General features: G+C 33.8%; 1 protein-coding gene across 4 annotated transcripts in view; it reads left to right on the top strand.

Moving 5' to 3' along the window:
• The window catches only part of LOC138336718 (uncharacterized), a 52,825-nt gene extending 29,720 nt beyond the window's left edge, over positions 1-23,105 (top strand). For 3 of the 4 annotated variants that reach the window (XM_069286268.1, XM_069286269.1, XM_069286270.1), the window contains exons 2-7: positions 3,085-3,193; positions 14,506-14,671; positions 15,268-15,413; positions 17,025-17,187; positions 17,613-18,605; positions 20,198-23,105. In XM_069286268.1, coding sequence (XP_069142369.1) covers positions 3,172-3,193; positions 14,506-14,671; positions 15,268-15,413; positions 17,025-17,187; positions 17,613-17,829 — 714 coding nt within the window. In that variant the 5' untranslated portion in view covers positions 3,085-3,171 and the 3' untranslated portion in view covers positions 17,830-18,605; positions 20,198-23,105. Of the gene's footprint in view, positions 1-3,084; positions 3,194-3,478; positions 3,611-14,505; positions 14,672-15,267; positions 15,414-17,024; positions 17,188-17,612; positions 18,606-20,197 lie in introns of those variants that run through there. The other variant, XM_069286272.1, reaches the window with a different exon arrangement.
• The last annotated feature ends 795 nt before the right edge of the window (positions 23,106-23,900 follow it).

Here is a 23,900-nt window from a genome sequence, read left to right on the forward strand (position 1 = left end):
TTTACACGAGTAAACACCAATTATTGTTCAAATGATGAGCATCGTGTATGCTCTGTCGGAGGGGGAGCATCGTGACCGTATGAAAGGGAGCATCGTGACCGTATGAAAGTTCCATAAAACAATACTGACCTTACAGCAAACATGCTTTATAATAGATTGTCGATTATGACTCATATATCTGCGTTCTTATTAATCACGCTATTGTTTCAGCCAAATTATTTTCTTTGTGATGCACTGGTCATGGAACATCTGCCAAGAGTACGTTAATATACAATAACCTTCTACAAGTTTCAAGTGGAAAGAAAAGCTTCATGTTGATTTCAGCATATTACTTGGAACTCTTACAAGTAATTAAATAGTATAACATTAAACGGTTTCGGTTTTATCCTATGGAATGTTTATAATTGATTTGTACTTCAATCACTCTTGTGCTAACGTCTAAAACTCTTTCTCTGTGATGATGATATTGTTTATATATTTGACAAAAGTGTAATAAACAATTCTTGACTAAAGTATTACAACATAGATTATACTGGTCCAAAGGAAAGAGGAACAAAAGCCTCAACATCTGTCATGCTTTGTAAGCTTTGTAGTGGTGATTTTAAAGTTTCTTTGAGTTAAGGAATATTGATAAGGAATATTGATTGATGAACTCAGATAGCCTTTGCAGAAGAAGTATATAATAAAAACAATTTGGTCATACAGCCGAGAGTAGTTAACAAGGGAACGTCTCATTTGTGGTGGGGCAGAGTAAAGGTAAAAAAGGATAACTTTTTAATGTAGTTTAATTGCTTTAATATATTTCATTTTTTTTTGATTTGTAGTAGAAAATGTGGTATGTAAGAATTGTTGCTATCAAATACACAGAGTTAGAAAAAGTTTTGAAAAGGATGAAGGTTCCATGTATGAATGGAAAAGAAATTTGGGCGGAAGTCGTGGAATACAGCGGAATGTGTTGTGATTGGCTCTTGGGTTAAAGGGGTTATTTGGGAGGGTGATGTGCCATGGGTTGAACCATCTCCACTCATTTCAGGCCGTGATAACGAGATTACCATAGAGGCTGGAGTTATGTAACATCTTCCACATGTTGCAGACCGTTTAAATAGGTTATCTCATTGATTGTTCTAACAGAAATTCCGGTAAGGAGAAAACAGTCGGTGTACTGATTTCTCCTGGACTCCAGGCATGCGGGTGTGAGTTTTAACGGAATTAAAACATCACCGACACATACGATTTAAATTAAAAGATTCATCAAATATTTTCTGGTATGATATTGGTGGATATGGTTTTGGTAAGGTAAATTCCATAGATTTAAAATCTACTATTTATTAATAAATTTTTAATTAGTGGGTGATTGGATTTCTTGACGTTCGTGGTAAACTTCATTTCCACGAATTTAAATAACCGCAAACAACATAGAAAGAATGACAAGTAATATAACATGTAAAGCTGATCTTTATAAAATGTGACAAGTGCGCGAATATTTCTCTACGCGAGTTAATGTTAAAGAGGAGATCGCGATATTTTCTACTCTAAATTAATATATATACAGTAGTTAACGGAAATAAAATACAAAGTTTTTAAATGTATATATAGTGTTTATATTACATGAGTGGCTATGTAATACGGAATTCATCAGACGAGTTCAATAATTTGATATGGCACGAACCTTTAGCTAGGCGAGTGGCATATCAAATTATTTAAAGAGTTTCATAAATTTCATATTACGTAGCCATGAGTATAAGATTCTATTTATCACATAACTAGTATTAATGAAAATATAGACAAAACTTTCAATTTCGTTTCTATATGAGAATGTTGAAACAAAACAGGCTCGGATTTGACGTTTCTCTCTACCGAGACAATCTTGCGATGGCTTATTTTGTTCATAACTTATGTATTGATAATTTCTTTAATTTCATCATATTTATTAAAGGAAGGTTACGGACGACAAACCAAAATCGTATTTCAAATTTTAAATGCATACTGTTTTGTAAATGTATTTTAACTATATGTATGTTTTATTACACTCAGGAACACAAAACATGTTATAACTGGTTCATTGTACATTTACTGTCACGTCAGCTAATATAGAAGTGCGTTGTATGATATTTAGTTCTTCTCATTGTTATTAGAAATGACAAACTAATGATATCATACCTAGATCACAATGCCAATGCATTACCTCAATTGTGTTGAAAATGGTGAAACAAAGAATCGTTAGGACTGTTTTAGGAAAACAAAGAAGTGCGTCATTAGATGCAATTCTAACTACAGGTTTTCTAAAATCAATGTGTCTGGCTTTTATGTTTGCTATGGAAAATGTATCGATAATTTCTTCAATTTCATCAGATAGTCATTAAAGGAAGATTTATGAACGACAAACCAAAATGGTATCTCCAATTGTAAATGCATATTGTTGTTTTTATTGCCCAATGATTGTCGTTCGTTGTATTATTATTCAAATAGTGTCTTGACTTTTCTACGGAATGGGTTAATAAGGCTCATCTTACCCATAATAATGTATTGAAGCATTGGTGTTGCTATTTTTTAACTTCATAGAGGTATGAAAGAAATTTTGTTAATTTTTCAGACTTTTTGATAACATAAAGTACGTTTAAAAGTATGATTCCATTGGTTTTCCAATGGATTGTTTTTTTTCTAAATCACTACGCAACGTAGTCTAAATGTTGAATCTCGAAAGAAACGTTTTGTCATTCAAGAAGATACAATATATGTTCATTTATGTTAAGTTCATGAACACCTGATATATCAACACCTACTACCGAACGTTTGTGCGATGTCCACTTGTACATTTCCAAGCACACAGCTCTTCAACAGTCAGAAACATTCCAGTTTACCCGAATGTCATGCCGCATAGCATTTCTCATTGATATATCCATGTATCATTCACCCTTCACAATCATATACACATGTAAGACCTATATGCATATTCTAATTAATATGTTCTATATGTCGTTGCTGGGGTCATAAACGCAAAGGAATCTTTCGAACATGACCTCGGCCTAAACTGTGGGTTCTGTATTTGTGTGGATTGACGGTGTGTTTTGTATTTCTTGACAGAACTAGATGGAAGTGGTACAACACGAGGAACGTCTCGGATATATATCCCTGTAGTAATACCATGTCCACGTACCAACACAACCTGCCATGGTCTATCTACCCAATCTAAGTGAGTATAAAGACTCTATGTGCTTTTGATAGAATAACATACCACCGTTTATTCAATTCTATCTTTATTTTCATCGCCATTTCCCCAGCTAATTATCTAATTGCATATTTCGACATCCCGTCTTGGAGGTTTTCATCGTTTCCTGTGGGTGAAAGCCGGTGCCATAGTTAGGATGCCAAAAGGAGCCATTCTTGGCTATAATTTAATTTACTAATGTGATGTAGTGTTGGACCAGTCATCACCTTATTATAGCAGCAGTAGCGGGCTACAGCACACTATATATCGCTCTTACATATAGCGTTGGTTTGATTTGGCCAGGGAATACACCGGACGTTTCATCTTCATCATAACTATTGTTGAAATCGATCTGGCTATACAGTGATTCGGTTCCGTTCCGACCGGCAGTGCCTGGAAAAGGTAACGACGCCATGTGTTTAGTAGGGAGATCATATCTTAAATACTTCGTCATTTTCTGATTAATATCAGTGTGGAAATATTATATCATTTCGGAGAGAATATAGCTCCGATATCAGGTAACTCGCGTTTAATTTGATATGTGACGCATTTCTGCAAATTATCCCAACATATGACATAATTTCAGCGGGATTATGACGTTCTTAATTTGATTAATAATTACTGGGTTTTCCTACAGGACAATGCTATGATCCAGATTAATTAAATCTGTAGCATTCATGGTGAACAACATAAATTTGGAAACGTGTATTAAAGCTTGTCACATAATGGCCATGGAGATATATATTTTATCGTGATATCAATTTATTCACAAGTTTTGGAATTTATATTACAAAAAAAATTTCGACGATTAACTGTAAGTAGGCTTTATAAATAATTAATGGATAATATTATATGTCATTAAAAATGAAAGTATGAACACGATAAGTAGTGTCTAGATATATTGACTGTTAACGTATCTGCATCATATACTTATAGTACTGTAGCATATCTCAGTCATATTTTGAATATCAAATATCAAATACGCTCACACTTAATCGTTGTAAAATATTTATGTTAAATTAATTAATATCGACTCTTCCAATCGAAATACGCTTTTAACTTAAAACGTATTAGTGTTTGAATCTAGCAGAGAAAGTTACTGGCTGTGAGAGCCTGCTTGTATACACTGTTTTGTTGCAATACTTTAGTATGATACACGTACTTTAATGACTTGATTTTTCGAACGTTAATGTATCCCCATATATGTAATTCCTGTGATAGGTAGTCGAGAGAAACGTCGTGAAAAGCCTTCTTTAGTGGACTCACATTTTCTCTCTTTACCTGGTGTAATACTAAATGTCATAATGTATCACAGACGTCTTTGTTTCATGTCATTTTCGACGAAAGAAATCAAGAAAATTTTTTTTGGAATTTTAATATCTGAACAATGATAGATTGAGAGATGTGTGCTAAATCAACTTTCTATAGAGATGTATGTGGATATTATTTTGTTTTAGTAGATATAGTGTAAGCATTGTAGTGCTCATGGTTGATTGGTACCGTACACAGGGGGCCAGTGAAAATGGATGTTACATGTATCCAACATCTTTTTATGTGTTTGGTGAATGGACTGATCAATATACCTAATAGTCGTATATTATTTTCAGAAAATACGAGATTTGAAAATGTTTTAATTTTTTAAAGTCTGTTTTATAGTAAATATTTAGTAATACCTTTTCAAATCTCGTATTTTCTGAAAATATCATATATGAATGTTAAGTATATTCATCAGTCCATCCACAAAATACAAAAAATATATGACAACATCCATTTTCATTGAACTGTACCCCCGTGGTACCTTAATGTAGTCGATTATTTTCAGATCTTTGAATGTACAATGCATTTTACTCTGGAAGGTTCGATTTAAATGACAGTTTAGAAAAAAACGCGATCGTTCATATTCTCACACATTAAATATGCCTGTACTCGACAATTTGAAATTTGATACAAAGTGGTGCTTCGGAAAGTATCTGTCGATTCCAAAAACAAACTGTAATTAAAAGCTTCCCAAACTCGGAGATAATGCAGATTATCGAGAAACGGTTAATGATGCTTAAATGTATTACACACAGTTCACGTTACGTAGTTTTAAGATCATTTTTTTTCTATTTGTATAGTTGTTAAATATCATATCTAAAATTACATAGTGATTTTTTTTTAAACAATTTAATATATTTTGTTTGATAAATATATAGACGATGTATATTTTCACGAAACTCAGACATGGGAACGAGAATTTGGCTAATTATATGAACATTATATTGAATTCTTTCTTGATCAGAATAGCTGACGCACTACAGTATTGTTTATAAAGGTTTGTATTATGCCGACATCAATAATTTAGGTACATGTATAAGTCTGTATCCGTCTTGGCTTGGTACGTAAGTAACTACATTGATCTACCATTGGTTTGAACAGGGTCGCAATAGGGAATGTCTGGCAATCTATAGAGTCCACATATCTATATAATCAGGATGTTTCATTAGAGAGAATAAAGATGTAAATTTTATCAGATAAATATCTCTTTTTGTTATTAGGCGATTTTTTTTTTATTTTTCAGTTTGAGCTCGCTATATTTAGTTCATTTTAGACAATTTCAATTTATGTCATCATTCCCATAATATACCGTACATTCGTCCGTCTATTCAGTATGTCATAATATCAGGTTTCTGATCAAACGTGGTCTTCTTTATAATTTAAACAACTGACGATAAATGTTTGTTTCTAAACACGAAACAGAAATATCATTCATTTTGTAATTATACGTCATAGCTATTGCCATTTCAGGAAGTCTATTTAGTTCGAAACGTGACATGCATACAATGTTTGTATCATTATGCTATGTTATGGCGGATGTGGGTGATTTATGACTAACGATTATACAATGTATATGTATTTCCGCTCAACAACTATTGAAACTGAAATATTGTTCCATCTATAGTGCGAACTCATTGTATTGCTGTTTCGCTGAGTCGTTTACATTATGTCAAAACAGCTATTTCTCTAAATGCACCATTGGTTTTAATGTCGACAGATAAGGGAGTACAACAGAAAAAAAATCGTGAACTGCAAAAGTTCTTTGCAAAGCTAACAGGGCTAAAGCAATTGTATTTTGCAACCATTATACTGATCATGTTATGACAGACTAGTGCATATTTACATTTATAACCTATGAAATGGTCCCAACAGAGTTCTAAATGGTTTACGACTGGCTTATTGTGTGCAGGCATTCATCCTGTGAGATGCGTTTCCTGATACGAGAATTACAATTTCATCATGCAACACTCGGTCATGCTGAAATTTCTATACTTTGTGACTTCAAAGCTATTTAAAAATTGTAATCTACGTTTTCTGTTTTTAATAATTAACCATTCTAACGGCTCACCTAGAAGCATACTTGTTCAATCTGCGTTTTCTGTTTTTAATAATAACCCATTCTAACGGCTCAGTTCGATGCATACTTCTTCAATCAATTGAAGCATTTTTATTATGTCGAGGCATAGGTGACATAATCAATTTATCATATTTGGCCTTGGAAACGTCACTCGACTGAATGCTTGTTGAGTTCAGTAAGGCGTGACGACGTGGTTTTGATATGCATGATTAGTTGTGATAATCTTCATCCGAAAATGAAAATTTCAAATGAATCACTATCATGTCAACATTTGTCTTCTTGTTATGACCGTATATGATCAACTAATCTTTACATGTAGATATCTTGTCATTGTTAGAGTACATTTACATACATATTTATTTACATTTTTTATTTACATAGCTGAAAATGTCACAGCACGACCTTTAGATTCCATGTACAAAATCAAAGAATTTTGTAATTATACTATCAAATTAAAAATGACGTCAACGTTTTGATTGCTTTCACCTTATGTGTGATATAGATACACCCGAACACTATTTCAATTCAAAAGAGGAATGTTTGGTTGTATTGGAATTCAATAACGGTTCTCTTTGTGGCATAAACTCATGTAGGTGGTACCAGTGTCATTAATAGCCATGTGAGAATCCACAATGTTTGCTTGTTGTAACTGTTATGTGTATTCAATAGAAGTAAATGCTATATGTTAGTATTTAAACGTAAAACTATGCTGAAATATTGTTACTTAACTTAACACGAAGGCTCAGTAATCTATTGAACCCACAACAAGCAGTTGTACCTTCTGACCTCGTAGGATAACCGAAAGAAATGGCAAAAGCCCCGGTTTTACGAACACATATCTTGATTTGAAGAAATCTTTTACCTTAAATTTCCTAAAAAAGAAAAGTTCATTAACTAAGCATTTTCATGAACATCTGTAATGTTTTTCTATGGAGGATTATAAGCTAAGGAATCCCCTTATGTTCTTGAAACTGGAGTCTGCATTTAAATAATGATCTTACTATTTTTACAAATACCTTGTTTTGTAAATGTTACCTTGATTATGTTTGACGTTTGGTTGAGCAGTTGGATTTTGAAAAGCTTCTTTCCCTGGCTAACTCTGGCTAACTCCCTGTATAATCCAAAGATAAAATAAAACCTAGTTGATGTGTACCATAAAACATTAACTAGTATGTGCCGCTCATGATTGCGCTCATATTGATTGTTTTGGTAAAGTTCAAATGAAGCTACTCTGCATATTGTTTTCTCAAAATGGACATCGGTAAAATATGTACCTTACACAATCGGGAGTGCTTCTGTACTCCTTAGCTAAGAGGAATAATACACCTTACAGCCAATAGTGCGCTCTGTTCAATACAAAGTACTTGTCAACCACGTGGATATTGGTCAATTACTAACGTTAAGTGCGGTGGATAAGTAGTTTTATTCATTAAAAAAATATTGACCGAAACAAAATCAAGGTTGGTGTCACAGCATTGGTTCTAGGAGAGAGAAAACTAAAATAAGAACGAGATATGTATCAATGTCTGTTCAGTGCTGATGTACTCATACGACAAAGTGCACTGTAAAAGCAGCACCGCTATTGTATTGAAAGTACATCTTCTACTGCCTTCGATAGAATACCGGTTCCGTGAAATAAATTTTGAATTATTGAGATATTTCAATGGCATGGATTCATTTTCACCAAACAACCATCATCAAGGCATTCTAGCATTATAGTAGATTCTAGTTCGTATAGTTAGATAGTATATGGTAAACATTTGTTCTATGCCGGTGCCAGTGTATTGTTTCCTTAACTAACAGTTCTACTTGGAACGTTCAGTCACACACAATACTGCACCCATGTGTGTTACAGAATGTGTTTGTAAAATATTCGAAATGCCATGAGCGTGCTCGTTAAACAAATATGATGTCCATGGATATCGTTTCTGCCTGGATCCTCTTTAAAAAGGCATGAATATTTAAAGTTTATTGATGAATAACAAATTCTTCTATTTGTTTTTAAAATTGTTATTTCATTTTTTTTACAGTTCGGTTAAGTTCGTGAAGTCTCTTTGGGAATGAATGACAAATGAGTAGCATTACAAAACCTTACACCCACTGAATGGTTTTGGATGCCATTGATTTGTGAAACAATATGTTTTGTGTCTATTCAAGTAAGATATTATGGTGTAAATCAAAAAATAATTTTATTCAAAATCATATTAATATTGCTAATAATTTATATGCATCATTGGAAACCTTATAACTGCAGCGAACATATTTGTTCAATACCCGTTTTACGTGATTCTAAAGTTCACCCTCGCTACTTTTGTCCCTTATATTCGATATCACTTCCCTAAATAGGTTTTCATACGTGCGGGTACCTGCCAGTGACTATCGACCGACCGCCATTAAGCAGCCCTCTCGGGGATCTAACGGGTCTGACGATCCTTCTCTATATAACGTTTGAAGCCGACCTGATGAAGTTTACGACGAAGAAAAGAAAATAACTGATTCTTTATCGCACCCCAGCGATTGGAGATGACTTTTATATTTCGCAAATAGTCGATGGTTTGCTTAGCAAAGCCGTTTAACCATGGTATTTGAGCTAGGAGTTGGTGATTTTGCGCCCAAGATGTATTTCCGTCTACATTGATTTGAAACATTGTCATATGAAGGATACGTTTAAAATGTTTGTACTTTCAGTTCAAAACTATTTGGAGCTCATGAAACTGACTTGCTTGAAGCATATGCCCGTCTCGAAAGTGTCATACATTCGTTAAATATCGTTAACTATTTGGTTTAATCTATATTGGATTCCGATTCTGACCACTTTCTAATTTCATCCCAATGGCATGCTGTCCCGTTTCACTGCTTGCTACTAACAATGATCCCAATTAAACGATTTTCTGACGATATCGTCCTTTTATCGTTACACCACTAATCAATTATAATAAAATCACTAGATCGTCTTTAGCGATCTTCGCCATGATAAATTGGTATATCGCTATATCACACCAACTCAATGACAACACTATAATGAAGTAGTGTTATCGTTATATGAATTAACGATATAACATTAATTTTGATACCATTGTCTATATTTGGTAGAATAGTGTACTTAAATAACATTATTTTCGTTATAGCGCGAACACCTATTTCAGCTGTAATTTAGTGTCACTAACATTATGACGAAAACATTACGAGTAATGAGTAGTTGGGATATTGCTACAGCGATGGTCAGATTGATTTTTATTTCAAACTGATAATTCTTTAACTTGTAATTGTTTAATTTAACTTCTATTATTTTAAAAGTAATAATTTACTTGCCTACTTTTTTCCAATAGGTAAAATATGCAAGCATTACAGTATAACCTTGAGATATTCAAAATTATATATATAAGTATGCAGTATAATTGTATATATAACCTGCCTATCTCTGGTCCTTACTGGCTGTTGTACCTACCACAACCCTTACAAAATATTTTACAAGATTAATTCCAAACGTAATGTCGATAGAGGATGTAGCACTTTTTTTCGATGAAGGTAACATTTCCTTGGAATTTAAAGTCTATGGATTTCGTTAAAACCTGGTATGATTTTGTTTCCACGTTGACGGGCATAATTATTCGAGTTTTATGCCTTACTCGAAATAATTAACACGTGTTCTTGCATTGTACATATCATATTTCAGTTTTGGATTATTATACTGTATCATTGTCAACAGACAATGCATCAGGACAGTATGCGGATCCCGTCTTTACAATTATTCTGAACGCCTATCCTCATTAAAGAAACCCATGTTCAATCGAATGACCTTACTAGTTTATTTTCGTATTTATTAGGACATAACATAATGCTTGGTATACATTAAAGGGAAAAGTAGTCTACGTGATCTCCCGTTTCTTAGTCTGCGTTTTCCGGAAGTTCCCTGAACACCACTACGCCAAGTGGCCTCGTTAAAATATAGGCGATGATTTATGGAATGAGAGCACGTGATTATCGATCGTAGAGTCTCACGAGCCATAAATCATCAGTTATCGACAAGGTTTATTTTAGAAAAAAATCAACGTTCTTTGTAAACTAGAGAGCGAAGAACATGAGGTTGTTTTCCTGTATGATTTGAATGCATAATCCATTAGCACCGTTCAAACTGGTTTCCAGTACAGAATGTTCGCGTCAATGTCGTATTGAAATCAATATTCATGACAGTAAATATAGATGCTATATAAAATGTATGTTTGCAATTAGTTCGAAAATGTCTCTTTTTGATTTTGAATTAGTTTCATTAATGTATGACACTTTTCACACATATATTGGCCACATTAAATATTACGCATGTTTCTTGTTCCTCAAAGGTAGGTTTTTAAATGGTCAATTAAACAATTAGGATGTTTAAAAGCGTCTTAAAACTACTATCATGTCGGTAAGTGTTTACTCAAATATTTTGCAGGTATTTTTTATGAATTCGCGTCCGGTTTTTGTCGTGGATCTCACATAATTAAATTGACTAACAGTAAGTGGATCATCACAACCAAAGGGTATATTATTCCGAAATTTGTAAAATTTGTAAAATTTGTAAAATCATAGAAAGAGGCGCTTATTATACAAAAATCACCATGTTTAATCGTAATTTACTTCTTTTTACACATTGGATTATTTTTGTGTCAATAAGGCTTTTTGTAATCTAACCGTACAATAACTAATTACTGTTAATTTCACGAACTTAATTTGATAAAAAAATATCAAAATGATAACATCATTGTTTTCTTTAGAAGTCTGGTAGTCAGGTTTGATAATCTGATCACGCTCTAATATCAGTGTGTTTTGTAAAACATCTGTAGAAGCAAGTAAACCATTGCATAAACAACTGCAGAATAATCAGATTCTTATCCATGTGTCTGCGAGTAAAATAGTTTATCTTTTTTTTGTGTTATCGAAAACGTCTTGTCAAAAAACAAATTTACACTGCAGATTTTGCCAGTATTCATTTCAGATGTTATCGCGGTTTTGTAGCAGAGTGTACACAAAACCCATGTAAACCATCACTGGGAATGGTTTTCTATGTATTCTAAAGGTATTTTTTCATAGCAGGGCTATATGGGAATGATCAGCTAGTGTTTTTTGTGATCACTCTGTAATCAAAATCATGTGTATGTCCATGAGAGATAATTACATTTGTGTGTATGTTAATAAAACTAAAAATCTTGAAGTGAAATTTATCAGCGATAAGAGAGGTACAACTGGAATTTTGTTGGCATCCCTAACTATTGCTTGACAAAAGTGATTCTCATAGCAAACTCACGATGCACTGCACAAAATATCTTTTTGAATAAACCTATCGTTTTTGTGCTAATGTTAATACAAAATTATACATGTATAATTCTTAGATGTCTCTTGAGAAGAAATCCAATCGATCGAAGATAACCTTAGCTACAATGAAATTTAAAAGTGAAAAAGCTGCAATACAATGTGAAAATTTGAGGTTATTACTATCTTGCAAAGTGTACTAGGTATAACACAAAACTGCTGGGTCATACTGTAAACTGACTTTCTTTTGCGGCTACTTTTTTCGCGATTTCCATTCCAAAAGTTTGCGAAAAAGTTATTTCGCGGATTTATAAAAATTATTGAAATTGTAATCAAATAAATCATGTAGATATATTATTTCGCGCAGGTAAACTTTCGTAAACTTTCGTGAATTTTCTTGGATCGCGATATTTTCGAAAGTAAATTGAACGCGAAGGAAAGTTGGTTTTCACTAACTGTTAGCAGTGAATCGATGACACTAATACTGGTTGACTGGTACTTTTTAAATTACCGTCCGAAAAACTGTTTTTTCGTAACTCCCTGAAGGTAACAACCGACAAAAATGATTACTGTGTGAGGTTGTCTATATAGATTTCGGGTAAACTTTCTCTCTGTGGAAACTTTAAACAGCCTAATGTCTGCCGTAATTGGCTGCCCGTGTCGAAATGAGTAATAACTAGTTTTTACATTTTAAGTGCATGTCAAATTCGATACTCCGCTAACGATTCATTTCTGCCAAACTCCCTGTCTCTGGGAAGATATAAGTCTACCGGAGGGGGTAAGTACAAACAGTAGAAGTTCATACTGTGAATTCATTTCATAGCTCTTTTCACAACACACGAAACATCTAATGGATTTCGTTTCCGTGTGTAAGCCGTTGCCCACCAGTAACGCATACACAGAGAGTGAAATGTATTGCAGTAATTTACATCTGGTAAACGTCTGTTACAATACTTGTGATGCATACCTGTCTTAATCCGCTATAATTATTTCAAAAATAGATTTCGCCGCTGTAATCTCGAAACTTGATGAAAAAGGCAAGTAGACAGGGAAACTGCCGAAGCAAGTTTTGATGGTTACAAGACTTCAAAAAGAGAAAGTTTTTTTAATAATAGGTTAAGTGTTTCGCTTATTACTGTATGATCTTCTCAAGAAAGTACTTAATACTTTTAACTTTATACAATGTATTTAATAACCGTTATGCTACTGAATTATATTCTATGAAGCATACGATACTGATACGAAGTATTGCTTAATATCCTACCATATTGTTTTCCCGCTGCAGCTTTGATATTCGTTTGAAAATGTATCATTCAGATATCATACAGCAGAAGGAATCTAAATATGAATCACAGTTTTTTAAAAAGAAATATAAAAAATAGTGGGAAATATATTACGACCTTAATCATTAAATTGCCTGAAGGCGTCGATACAATCCAAGAACAACGTGAACCGTTCATGTTATATTTATGTACGTTTCCAATATTTGGCTCGGAGAAACAGGCGCTGAAATGTTAAACCTTTTGATAAAGTTTACTTTTATCAGTGATTATAAATCTTATTCTCGCCTAATGCTGTCGGTAACAATATTATATCTACCAAAATATCAAAGACCTGTATATAACTGGCTGTACAACTAACGTATTACATGTTCGCAACATAAATTTGAATTAAAGAACTCATTTGTGCAAAAATTAACAAATTGGTGTGATTTTCGTTTTCTTTTTTATTCAGCAGAATGTACCTTCTCTGTGATAGTTAATGAAGTCAATGCCCCTATTTTGTCAGCTGTTTGTAACTAGAGTTATTTTCAATGTATGTAAGATTACGGTTAAATAACATCACATGCTATCTCGGATCAATGTTTATGCGTGCTGTTTACAAGATAAAATATCTATCAAGGTTTCAATGACCTTCTTTGAATATTTTAAGAGACTTGGCAGTATCATTTATTGCATGATCGACAGAGTATCATATTCATGTTATCATATCAATATACTATCGACACTATTACCAACTCTGAAATTATAGAACATTGCACAACGTTTTAAGGTACAACACATTTATCATGGATATGGGTGAAAAGTGTCGATTAAAACGGGTATAAATTGGGTGTCAAGATTATACTCAGGCTTTGTTTACCTACATGTATATCTTACCTATAGGCATTCAATCATATATACACATGAACAGGATGCACTTCGGATAAAAGAACATTAGGATATTAGAAAGAAATTAAAAACAAACAACACGAAAAACATTTTTCTGTAGTTTAAACAGTTTACGAAATGATCGAACTTGCAATGATTTTTGATTTTTGTTTTGTATTGTGGAAAGCTTTTTCGCTTAAAAAAAGAGCATTGTTATTTGATGGCTACTATGATGAAACAATGTGACACTCGGTTCATCGTATTCGGATATTTGAAGTTTTGAGTTACAATATCTGTTTTGTTGTTCAGAAATGTATATCGTTAACGAAGAATGACTTTTTTATGTAATGCTGTCCTTGGTACTTATCTATCTTATGATGATAACACAAAGATATCTAGATATGACATCAAAGAAATCTAAACCAAACATATTTGTAATCGAAATGTTGTTTTTGTTTCAGATACAATGGTGACTGCGATTCTGTGGGTGGTGAACCTAACGCTCGGCTACTGTCCGGACGATTTGCTGAGTGAGGTGTTCACATGTCTCCACAACCTCACGTATGGCAGCAGCGACAGCATGCTCATCACCGGCGCAGACGCAGACCGCATGCAGCGTCACTGTCGGTACGTCATTTCCGGTTAACTTTGCACAATGTGGCAACCAGATGTCTTCCTTTTTATATAAAGGATTATGACATTATTCCCAGAAGTGTATTAATGTAATTCTGTGTGATGAGCACTGACGAAATTATCAATGAAAAAAAATGCGATATCCTCTAATTTAGTATTGTTGGCTAGATGGAATGGGTCAGTCGTTGTTTAGCACCACAACGCACTGCTATATATAGATTTATGATATGTTCATATGTCTACGTAACATTGCATATATCTTCCTGGCTGCAAGTTAGTTCCTTTTCATATTAAGAAAATATTTATTTTTTACCTTCAAGTTAATTAAATGTCCCTTTCTTTTGTCATCATGTATAAAATCACGTCAAATAGAAATAATATCTACATTGTATGCATCGATGTAGATATTGTTAACAAGTTAATAATGGGCCTAACATTTCTCGAACTGCAATTTCAGCCATCGATTTAGAAAACAAACCCTGGTCAGATGAACTTACAACATGTATTAGACATGCGATCTGTGTTTGTTTGGCGATATTGATTTTGTTGTATGCTATCTAACATCTAAAACTGTTTTATTTTCCCGACAGACACGGTGACCTAGACGATTCTGTTGATTGCCTTAATAAAATATATAGTCAATGTACAAGTCCCAGAGACTTCGAAAGGTTACGTAAATTTGCGGACCCGGACGCCTGGAGATCAGGATTCCAAAGATTCTGTAGCAATACTGACTGTAAGTATATAAACAAGTAACAAACCATTCAGGTCTTACAGTCCCTTTATTGGTCCCGGAATCTGGCTAGTTATCGTATCGTAAGCAGACGCAGTGATCGGGATGTGCAGGTCAATGCATTAAAAGATGCATTCATATTTGGTACACTATCTAAAAAACATCGACGTTTAATACTTTGTTTTATTCTCGGAAGAAGTGACTTAATCTCAATCCTTTATGGGTATAGTCTATTTTTGCTGCACTGCTTCTGTGTGGTCTTCATCTTTACCAATCAGCTAGAGTTAATTGTTGATATGATGTATTCGTAAATGAATCATCCCTTTCAACTTTTTCATCATTATCATTTCTGTCGACAGCAATTATTTAAAAAAAGCACTATGGTGCATACAGAGTTGATGGGTAACAATGTTGATAATATCACTTTGTAGTAATGCCAAACATAAACAAATCATTAGTCAATTTGATAAACTGTGAGCAGATCAATTGTTACACATTGTCGAATGTTGTGTAAGGAAGACTAAACATGATTATTTTTCACAAAGTGATATTCTCGTTTAGTTGTTGACATTACAGTCGTTGTACCTACATTCCACTGTACAACAAACAGGGCTCACGCCATATAACCATAGACAATGCAACTATCACGCCCTGTAATGGTTTACACTGTGATGTTGTCACAAATCAACGCCTCCTGTTTGGCAGACAAGCCACACACCTCTAAACTAGCTAGTATAACGATGTCAGATTTACGCTTTTCTCATCACATCCAGATGCACCACGGGAAGTCGCACGTGTTGCCCGTCACGATTTCTGAATGTCTCCACAGTAGATTTATGACGAAGAATATTGCCACTTATCCCAAACAATTGTAGCTAGATCCATAAAGCACGTGCAGTTATTTCATGCACGTGCATACACACATCCCACATCCCAATCATTACGGATTCTTATTACCGAACCGTCACAAGAGGCTAAGTACTGTCACTTTTAATAAGGATCTGACGAAGAATTCTGTTCACGATACATTGTAATAAAAACCTTATTTTATCGTTCAGCTGATAAGAACTTATCCTTAATATCAAGCATATCATTTGTACCAGCAGCGATGATTCTTACCATAAATTGGAGTTGTATGTATAGTATTAATATTATCGGTGTTCATTTTATAGTTCATAACGTTACTGATGATAGAAGTATTCTTGCCAAATCTTAAGCTAACGTGCTATCAAACGTGTTAATATATATTTAGAAGTAACATTAAAAACACGCAAAATAATATATAGTAACTCTTCAAAATATTGATCGTTCATTGCTTCATTCACTAGTTTTGCCAATATTGGTTCCAATATTGAAATCCTCTCGATTAACTAATTACTCTGCATCTAGAAACGAAGGTCCATACCTTGCCATGATAACAAGCGAGACGAATTTGAGGAGTCCAATTAAAACTCCGAAATGGATGCAGAAAAGTGATAGTCGTTTGTCAATTCAAAATCATTGGGTTTTACGTGTGTATTGTTTTGCCATCAATCTAAATTGATGATTACTTGTGATTATCTTGGCATTAAGTGTCTGGCTTAAGTGTGTCTAAGATATATTGTATACTTATAGTTTATGTGGAACGACGGACCTGTGTTACAAAGTTGGACAAGGAACTGGAGAAATGTATAAAACGGCACGAGGAATTCACCATGCAGTCATCCGAAAAAATGACAGCTTATTCCAACGACCAAGTGGAGGAACGTGAAAACCATCGGATAGAACAAATCTGTCGGTGAGTGTATGATTATACAAATGTTATACTTCAGTTCTCTATTGGTACACAATTTAACAAAATGTTTAACATGAAGACATAACTATCTTCCAGACATTAAATCATACAATAGGGCTATTTGTAAGATGACTCCTGATAATTATATCAAGGACAGGTGCTCTACAAGAGAAAGCGTCTTGTGTTTCATTGACGGTACCAGCTTTACAAAATATATTTAAAGATGGGTACATTGAAAAATGAACACATGAGTAGAAAGAATATCTTGTAACGTGTTACAAATATAGTGCATTGGTACGTTTTAGCTTTATAGATGATTCGAAAGGAACGAAATCATACACGATCAATAAATAATGTATCAGGCATGACATACTATAAGGTGTCGATCAGCAACAGAGTATTACAGTATACTATCTTTTTATTTTCAGGTTTTTCCATGGGGCAAATCAGTGTTTAAATTCAGACATTGGGTCTAAGTGTGGACCAGAAATTAGTGCCATCCTATCAGACTTTGCGGGGGGTATAATGCCGCCCGTATGTAGGGCCTATACATTCGACACATCGTCAGCATCACACGTTGAATTATCTCCCTTCGGATTTTTAATTATTTTCGTGCTTTTAATATTTCATAGATATCTGTCATAGTCTCGGCAACTTTACTTTACTTTGATGATGATAGATTTTTTTCTTTACGACTCTCATGTTTCTGCACCAGGAGTTGTGGACCCTTTGCTCAAAGTAAATAGGGACCACTTCAAAAGGCTTAAAGTATCACCGATATCCTGTTACTTTTCTGTGGAACGGAAATCATTTTCTGGATTTGACACCTGTGCTCTTCATATCATGTGATTGTTACCATGACAAATTAATTTTCCTTACTCACTTAAACTGTGGTGTTGTGTTGTGGGAAATTAAAAACTGTTATAAATGCTTGCTTCAGTATTGGAGGATATGTGTGATCAAATGATGTATGGTTTTAAATGGATGCACATGGTAACATGAATTCACGTGAGGCTGAATAAACCAACAATCGTGTGTTTACCAGGGGAATACGAGTGCTTGATGATTGCGATTGTTCGTGTGGATTATCTTGTGCATTTGAATATGTTGCACAATTACGTTCTCAGTCCAAATAAAAATCGCCAAATAACTGACAAGACTGTACCCCGATGTCATTGATAAACGGCAGAGTATATCAAACCTAGTGAACTCAATACTGAAATTAAAAGAATGCCTCTGAACATAAGATATTTTATTTCTGTAATACTGTGATCGCCCTCTTCTCCCTAGTCTTTAAGTAATACGTCATGAAAAACAGAATGGAACTTCCAGATTAATAATGAACTTCAGGATTAATGGTGAACTTCCGGATCGATTGACTGATACCAACTTCCGGTCAATGTTGCTGAACCATGATACAAGTAAGTTTCTTTCCCAGATAAAACAAAATAAAAATGATCAAAATAAAGAAATCTTTTAAATCAAGATGCATTGTAATTTCCAAAATATCATTTTTTTTGTATTTTCAAAAGAATATCAGCTTGACGTAATATTTAATGTTGATAATGCTTGTAACTGAGTTTACTTAGAACGAAATCCATAATTACATTAAAAATCCAATCGACATCAACAAACATGACCTTTTTACACCCAGGGCGCATGATATTTTAGAAATAATTTGTTTTCCGTTTAAAGCCATACGTATCCTGGCATGTTTTGAAAACAATCGGAATTATTATTATGGAAAACGAACCAGGCGTTAAGCTGAACAAACAAATATAGCATCGTTCTTTTAAAAGCCGAGGTAACATGCACTATAGACCAAGATCCCTGTAATATACATACACGTATGATTAACTGCTACAACTGATGAAAAACTGCGTGCTTCGTATGAGATTCATAAGATGATTGCATTCATGGTGCATTCCCCCTTAAACGTTTGACGATATTGTTTACTATTAGGCAGGGCGCCCCAATCTCCACAGTCTTATTGCTTGTCATATCGTTCAACGTTCTTTCTCGCATGTCTAAATATAATTTCATACTTTTGCAAAACCTTACAGTACATGTATAACATTAAGTGAATAGGTGGGTATGCTATGTATTTGAATAGTGATAACTATATTTGCTACATAAGAGATACAAATCAACCGATTTTATTAATTATTTATAAACGTTTGCTAAGTGATAATTGTTGAGGAAACTTACTATACTTTGAACATTCCTCCTTTTTGCCTTCTTGAATTCCCATTAACACTAGACACCCGTACTGCCCTCTCCTACTTTAGACTAGGGCTTACGTGTACCGTAACAACGGGTTATAGACAACATATCTGTTCGTTTCATTTTGAAAGCAATCTTTCATATTTTTGGTAATTGATGCACATATTTCTATGCGAATGTACTTTTATGCAGTTTACCGATTCAACATGGATGGAAAATGTAATGTTTTGTCTATATACATGTAGTATGCCATGAACTTAGTCGGTTGATAATATGAACTCACAATTTTTTCAGACGTTTGATATTATGTACATTGATATGGTGTTACATTAGTTTCTAGTTTGTGTCTTAAACATAACCCTTGTATCATTAGTTATTTTACAACTTTAAACGTATTTCTGTCCTAAAACATTTTCTCTCTCTCTTTCTGAAATATATGTAGGTATAGTCGTTGGGTGCTATTGTGAGGACGACTCTTGATTAAATCAACTTACAGAGCTAGAAACATATTGACAGTTTCACCTGTTGTCAGCATGATCTAATAGGGTGAGGTGTGCTGTTCGATGTCTTTTCTAGAGTACTTCAGCGATACAGCAGTCTGAAGTAGTTCAGGGATCATACGTAAATAATAATGTTAACACCACAGTCCTTCCAAACACACATACTCATCACACACACAAAGGGGTGACAACCCTATAGAAATTCGCATTTAGAAACAGGACTTTAGATAAATACCTATACAGCATTACCTTGATATCAATTCAAGTAGAATACTGTTTTATCTTCTCAGGATGACGTCGGAGACTATGGTGGAACAAAGCTTGTGGACGTGTCGGACTGCAACCTAGTACCGTCCATATTACCGGAGCATGTGATCCATCTAAAAGGAACGTGCTGCCATGATGGGACTCATAGAATTAAGTCATAAAAGGTGCTCCATATCTTTTCTGTGGCTTCTAAATGGAAAAGGATTTTCCCAGACTGGATGAACGACGGAATTTAGTGTCCATTTTAAAAATAATATAACCAGCAACTATAACAAGTGTTTCTACAGTATTGATAGATGGATAACAATGTTAGCTGTCCCCTCTAACACCGGCCACATTAAAATGATTTACCTGGTCGGTACTGTCATCATTATGACTTTTAGCATATCATGTATGAAACAACTGTAATGAATATGGTATGTTGTATTTGCATATTACAGAGATATCTGCCATTGCGATTTGGTACTTGTCATTTTATGCGTGCAACGTTATATTGTTCGTGGAAAACGACTTAATTTGTGCTCACAATATCATGACGTCACAGTCGATACCTACCCGCAAGGGAAATAACTCTGCAATATGCAATGACACAATATAGGATTTAAGATTTGGCAATATCTTTGCTTGTAATACCATATTTTGTAAGTTTTACAATTGTAGCATAATTTCGGGTATAGCTGTTTTCCATTAGTAATGGAATATCCAAACGCAATTCAGATCAATTCAAGACAACAAAAAATGTATCCCTATTTAATTACGTACCGAGAATAATTAGCACATGTCTACATATCACTGAGCCAGCTATATGGTTGATGGACCGTGAAATACAATAGCTAGACTGCTATAATACTGTCTTGTCTGTAGGCCAGCTGATCCACAGCGAACACACGTGTTAAACCACTTCATCTACAGGTTGTTGTCCCAGATTTTAATTGCTATCGGGTTAGAGAATATTACTTTAACTAATTTGTGTAATGAAAAATACCAACTCAATTCAATCAAGGCAATATATAGAACAATATTTTAATGGTATAATAAAATGATATTAATCGGGATCTATGTTTAGCGTTGTTGAAAGTGTTGTTTTATTAACTAATTATATCAGAAATGGAATGTTAAAATACTGCTGTTCTCGCTTTCAAGAAAATAGTAATTGCAATTACTGAAATCATAGGGAAATCGATAAAAATTGTTCAATATAATGATATGAAAGTAAACATATTTTGTACTTGGTTTTGGCTAGACTGGCCACCAGACCATAAAGTGATAAGACTTTCTCAGAAGAGGTCTTCATTTAGTTTGTAACCTAGATTCACACGTGTATATGTAATAAAGACAAAATAATCAAGCCAAAGTTCAGTGATTTTTTTTCAATATTCTAGAAACTGCTTGCCAGTCTAGTTTTTGAGCACCGAGACATGTTTGTCAAGCTTCAAGAGGATCAGAATAAGAATAAAATATTAAAATATATACACGGTCATATCAACTAGACACTTGATGTAGAATGAAATATTCATTTATGTATCGTAAGAAATTAACGTTTTGATTGGGAAGGTTTATGTATTTATTACCAACATTCCAGTATGATCCTACAGTACATCAGATATAACTCTGGATTTCTTTATGTTGTCTTTGCTAAATTGTTTAAAATGCCAAGTATAATGACACACATCGTAGTCTCTCTTTCAGTAAGTACATTCTTAAATGTTTACCAGGTTCCCACTTAAATTAATTATCTTTTGATCCCATCATAAGTATATATGCAAAAAATAAGTATTCGTAGTAGACAGGTTTTAAGCATGGACTTAAGCACGAGACGACTGTTACGGTACTTAATTATGACAAACAAAGTGTTATTTAAGTGAAAATGTTTCCTCGAGAGTCTACACCAATCAAGACGCTGATGCTCGAGAGAAATCAAAAGACTTAATTACCTTTATAGTTCTTGAGGAAAAACAACCTTGCCAAACTGTAAGGCGCACTAATTGCCTTACTGCATAGAGAACTTTCTTTGATACATGTTTCCGAACAAAGTGCCCGATACAGTTTTCGTATTTCCCATGGACCACTTAGCTAATTACTCATTATAATCAACACACACATGAGATATGTAGCATATTCTTAACTAGTAAAAACCGGTATTGTGAGTTACCTTTTTATTTGTGTTTTAATTGAAAAGAAATAATTATTATTAATTTTGAACACCAATCTTGGTTCATATGCTCTATTTCTAATTATTATTGCTGTTACAAACATATTTGAATGCAGTTTTATTCTTTAGAACTATAGATGGTCATATTTGACTAGATATTCATATCTCAATTATCCGAAATGTCATTTTGCGTCTTTTGAACTACGTGAATCTTCTAGTATTTGATATTTATTTTTAAAGTTAAGTATAACATTAAATGCATTATTTCTATAGACATGAATCAACTTTTCATCGTTATGACTAACTGTCAAAGTTCAAAATGCAGAACGTACATTATTCTGAATTATTACTGAACCTTTCTCACTTTGCATTTATGCAGATAAACATTGGGTTGTTCTTCCCAATGGCAGATTGGTGTAGCTTGTAAAATTAAATATTTAATAGAATTATATCTACGCCATAGATAAGGGAGGACAACTCCGATACGCTAGCCAGACACGTAAAAACAGAGCTGTTATGTTTTTTTGTGCACAAGTATGAATTAGTGATGTATGCAATTGTTGTCGTCTTTTGTTTATTCATAAATAATATCGATTTATGTTTCACATAAATTGTTTTACAGATTGAATTTTTATGGGAGAATACTGATATGAAAGGTTATCCACAAAGAGATTGAGAGAGCATATTTGTAAATGAATGGTATGCGATTTGATCTGCGATATTTTTGAATGACAGCGAGTTTAAATTACATTCAAAATAAAAATAAATATTTGAAATTTTGTGTTTTGTTCTTCTTAAGAATAACTGTCGACTATGAACAATGGCAATAACCTTATTGATGGTGATAACGGTGCAGCCCTTTGTATCTGAAGGATATGGAGTGCGAAGCACTTCTAGGGTAACACAGATAAAAAAAAATATAAGAAAAATATCCAATCTTCGAAATTCAATCCTATATACTGACAGCTTCAGATTGCGGCCGTTGTTTTATACATTTGGGAATCATGGGTAATCACCGTGGGTATGACATGTTCAAGTAAGCTCATTAGAAGGACGTAGCCCTTCGTGTCTCGAAGCACTTCTTAGGTAACACATACATAATTATAAGAAAAAACCCAATCTTCAAAATTCAATCCTACACTCTTACAGCTTCAGTTTGCGGCCGCAAATTTTTTATACATATAGGGAGAGGAATCATGGGTAATCACTATGGGTATGACGCTTTGAATTAACTCATTACATAATTGAGTGGTTCAAACGCTCCTATGATCTGACAAACGTAATCTTCATCCGGCAGAAGCTTAGTGCTATCGCTCTTTATTTGCAAGCGTTCAAGTGATTTTGACCACCTTCCAATATAATCAGCTGACCCAAAACGAAATATCTGTTACGAAAATTAAATTTCTTTATTCTCTAATGGTTTTTTTTTTCTCAAATGCGGGTATTGGGACAAGGATAGAGAGTGAATATATGAATAAAAATTAAGCTGAAAATTCGGCTCCGTTATTTCTATAAATTGCACTTTTTAACATTGTATAATTAATGGGTACTGAAACATCCGGCTGCGCCCTTTA

The sequence above is a fragment of the Argopecten irradians genome, chromosome 12, assembly GCF_041381155.1.
Source record: "Argopecten irradians isolate NY chromosome 12, Ai_NY, whole genome shotgun sequence".
Taxonomy (NCBI): domain Eukaryota; kingdom Metazoa; phylum Mollusca; class Bivalvia; order Pectinida; family Pectinidae; genus Argopecten; species Argopecten irradians.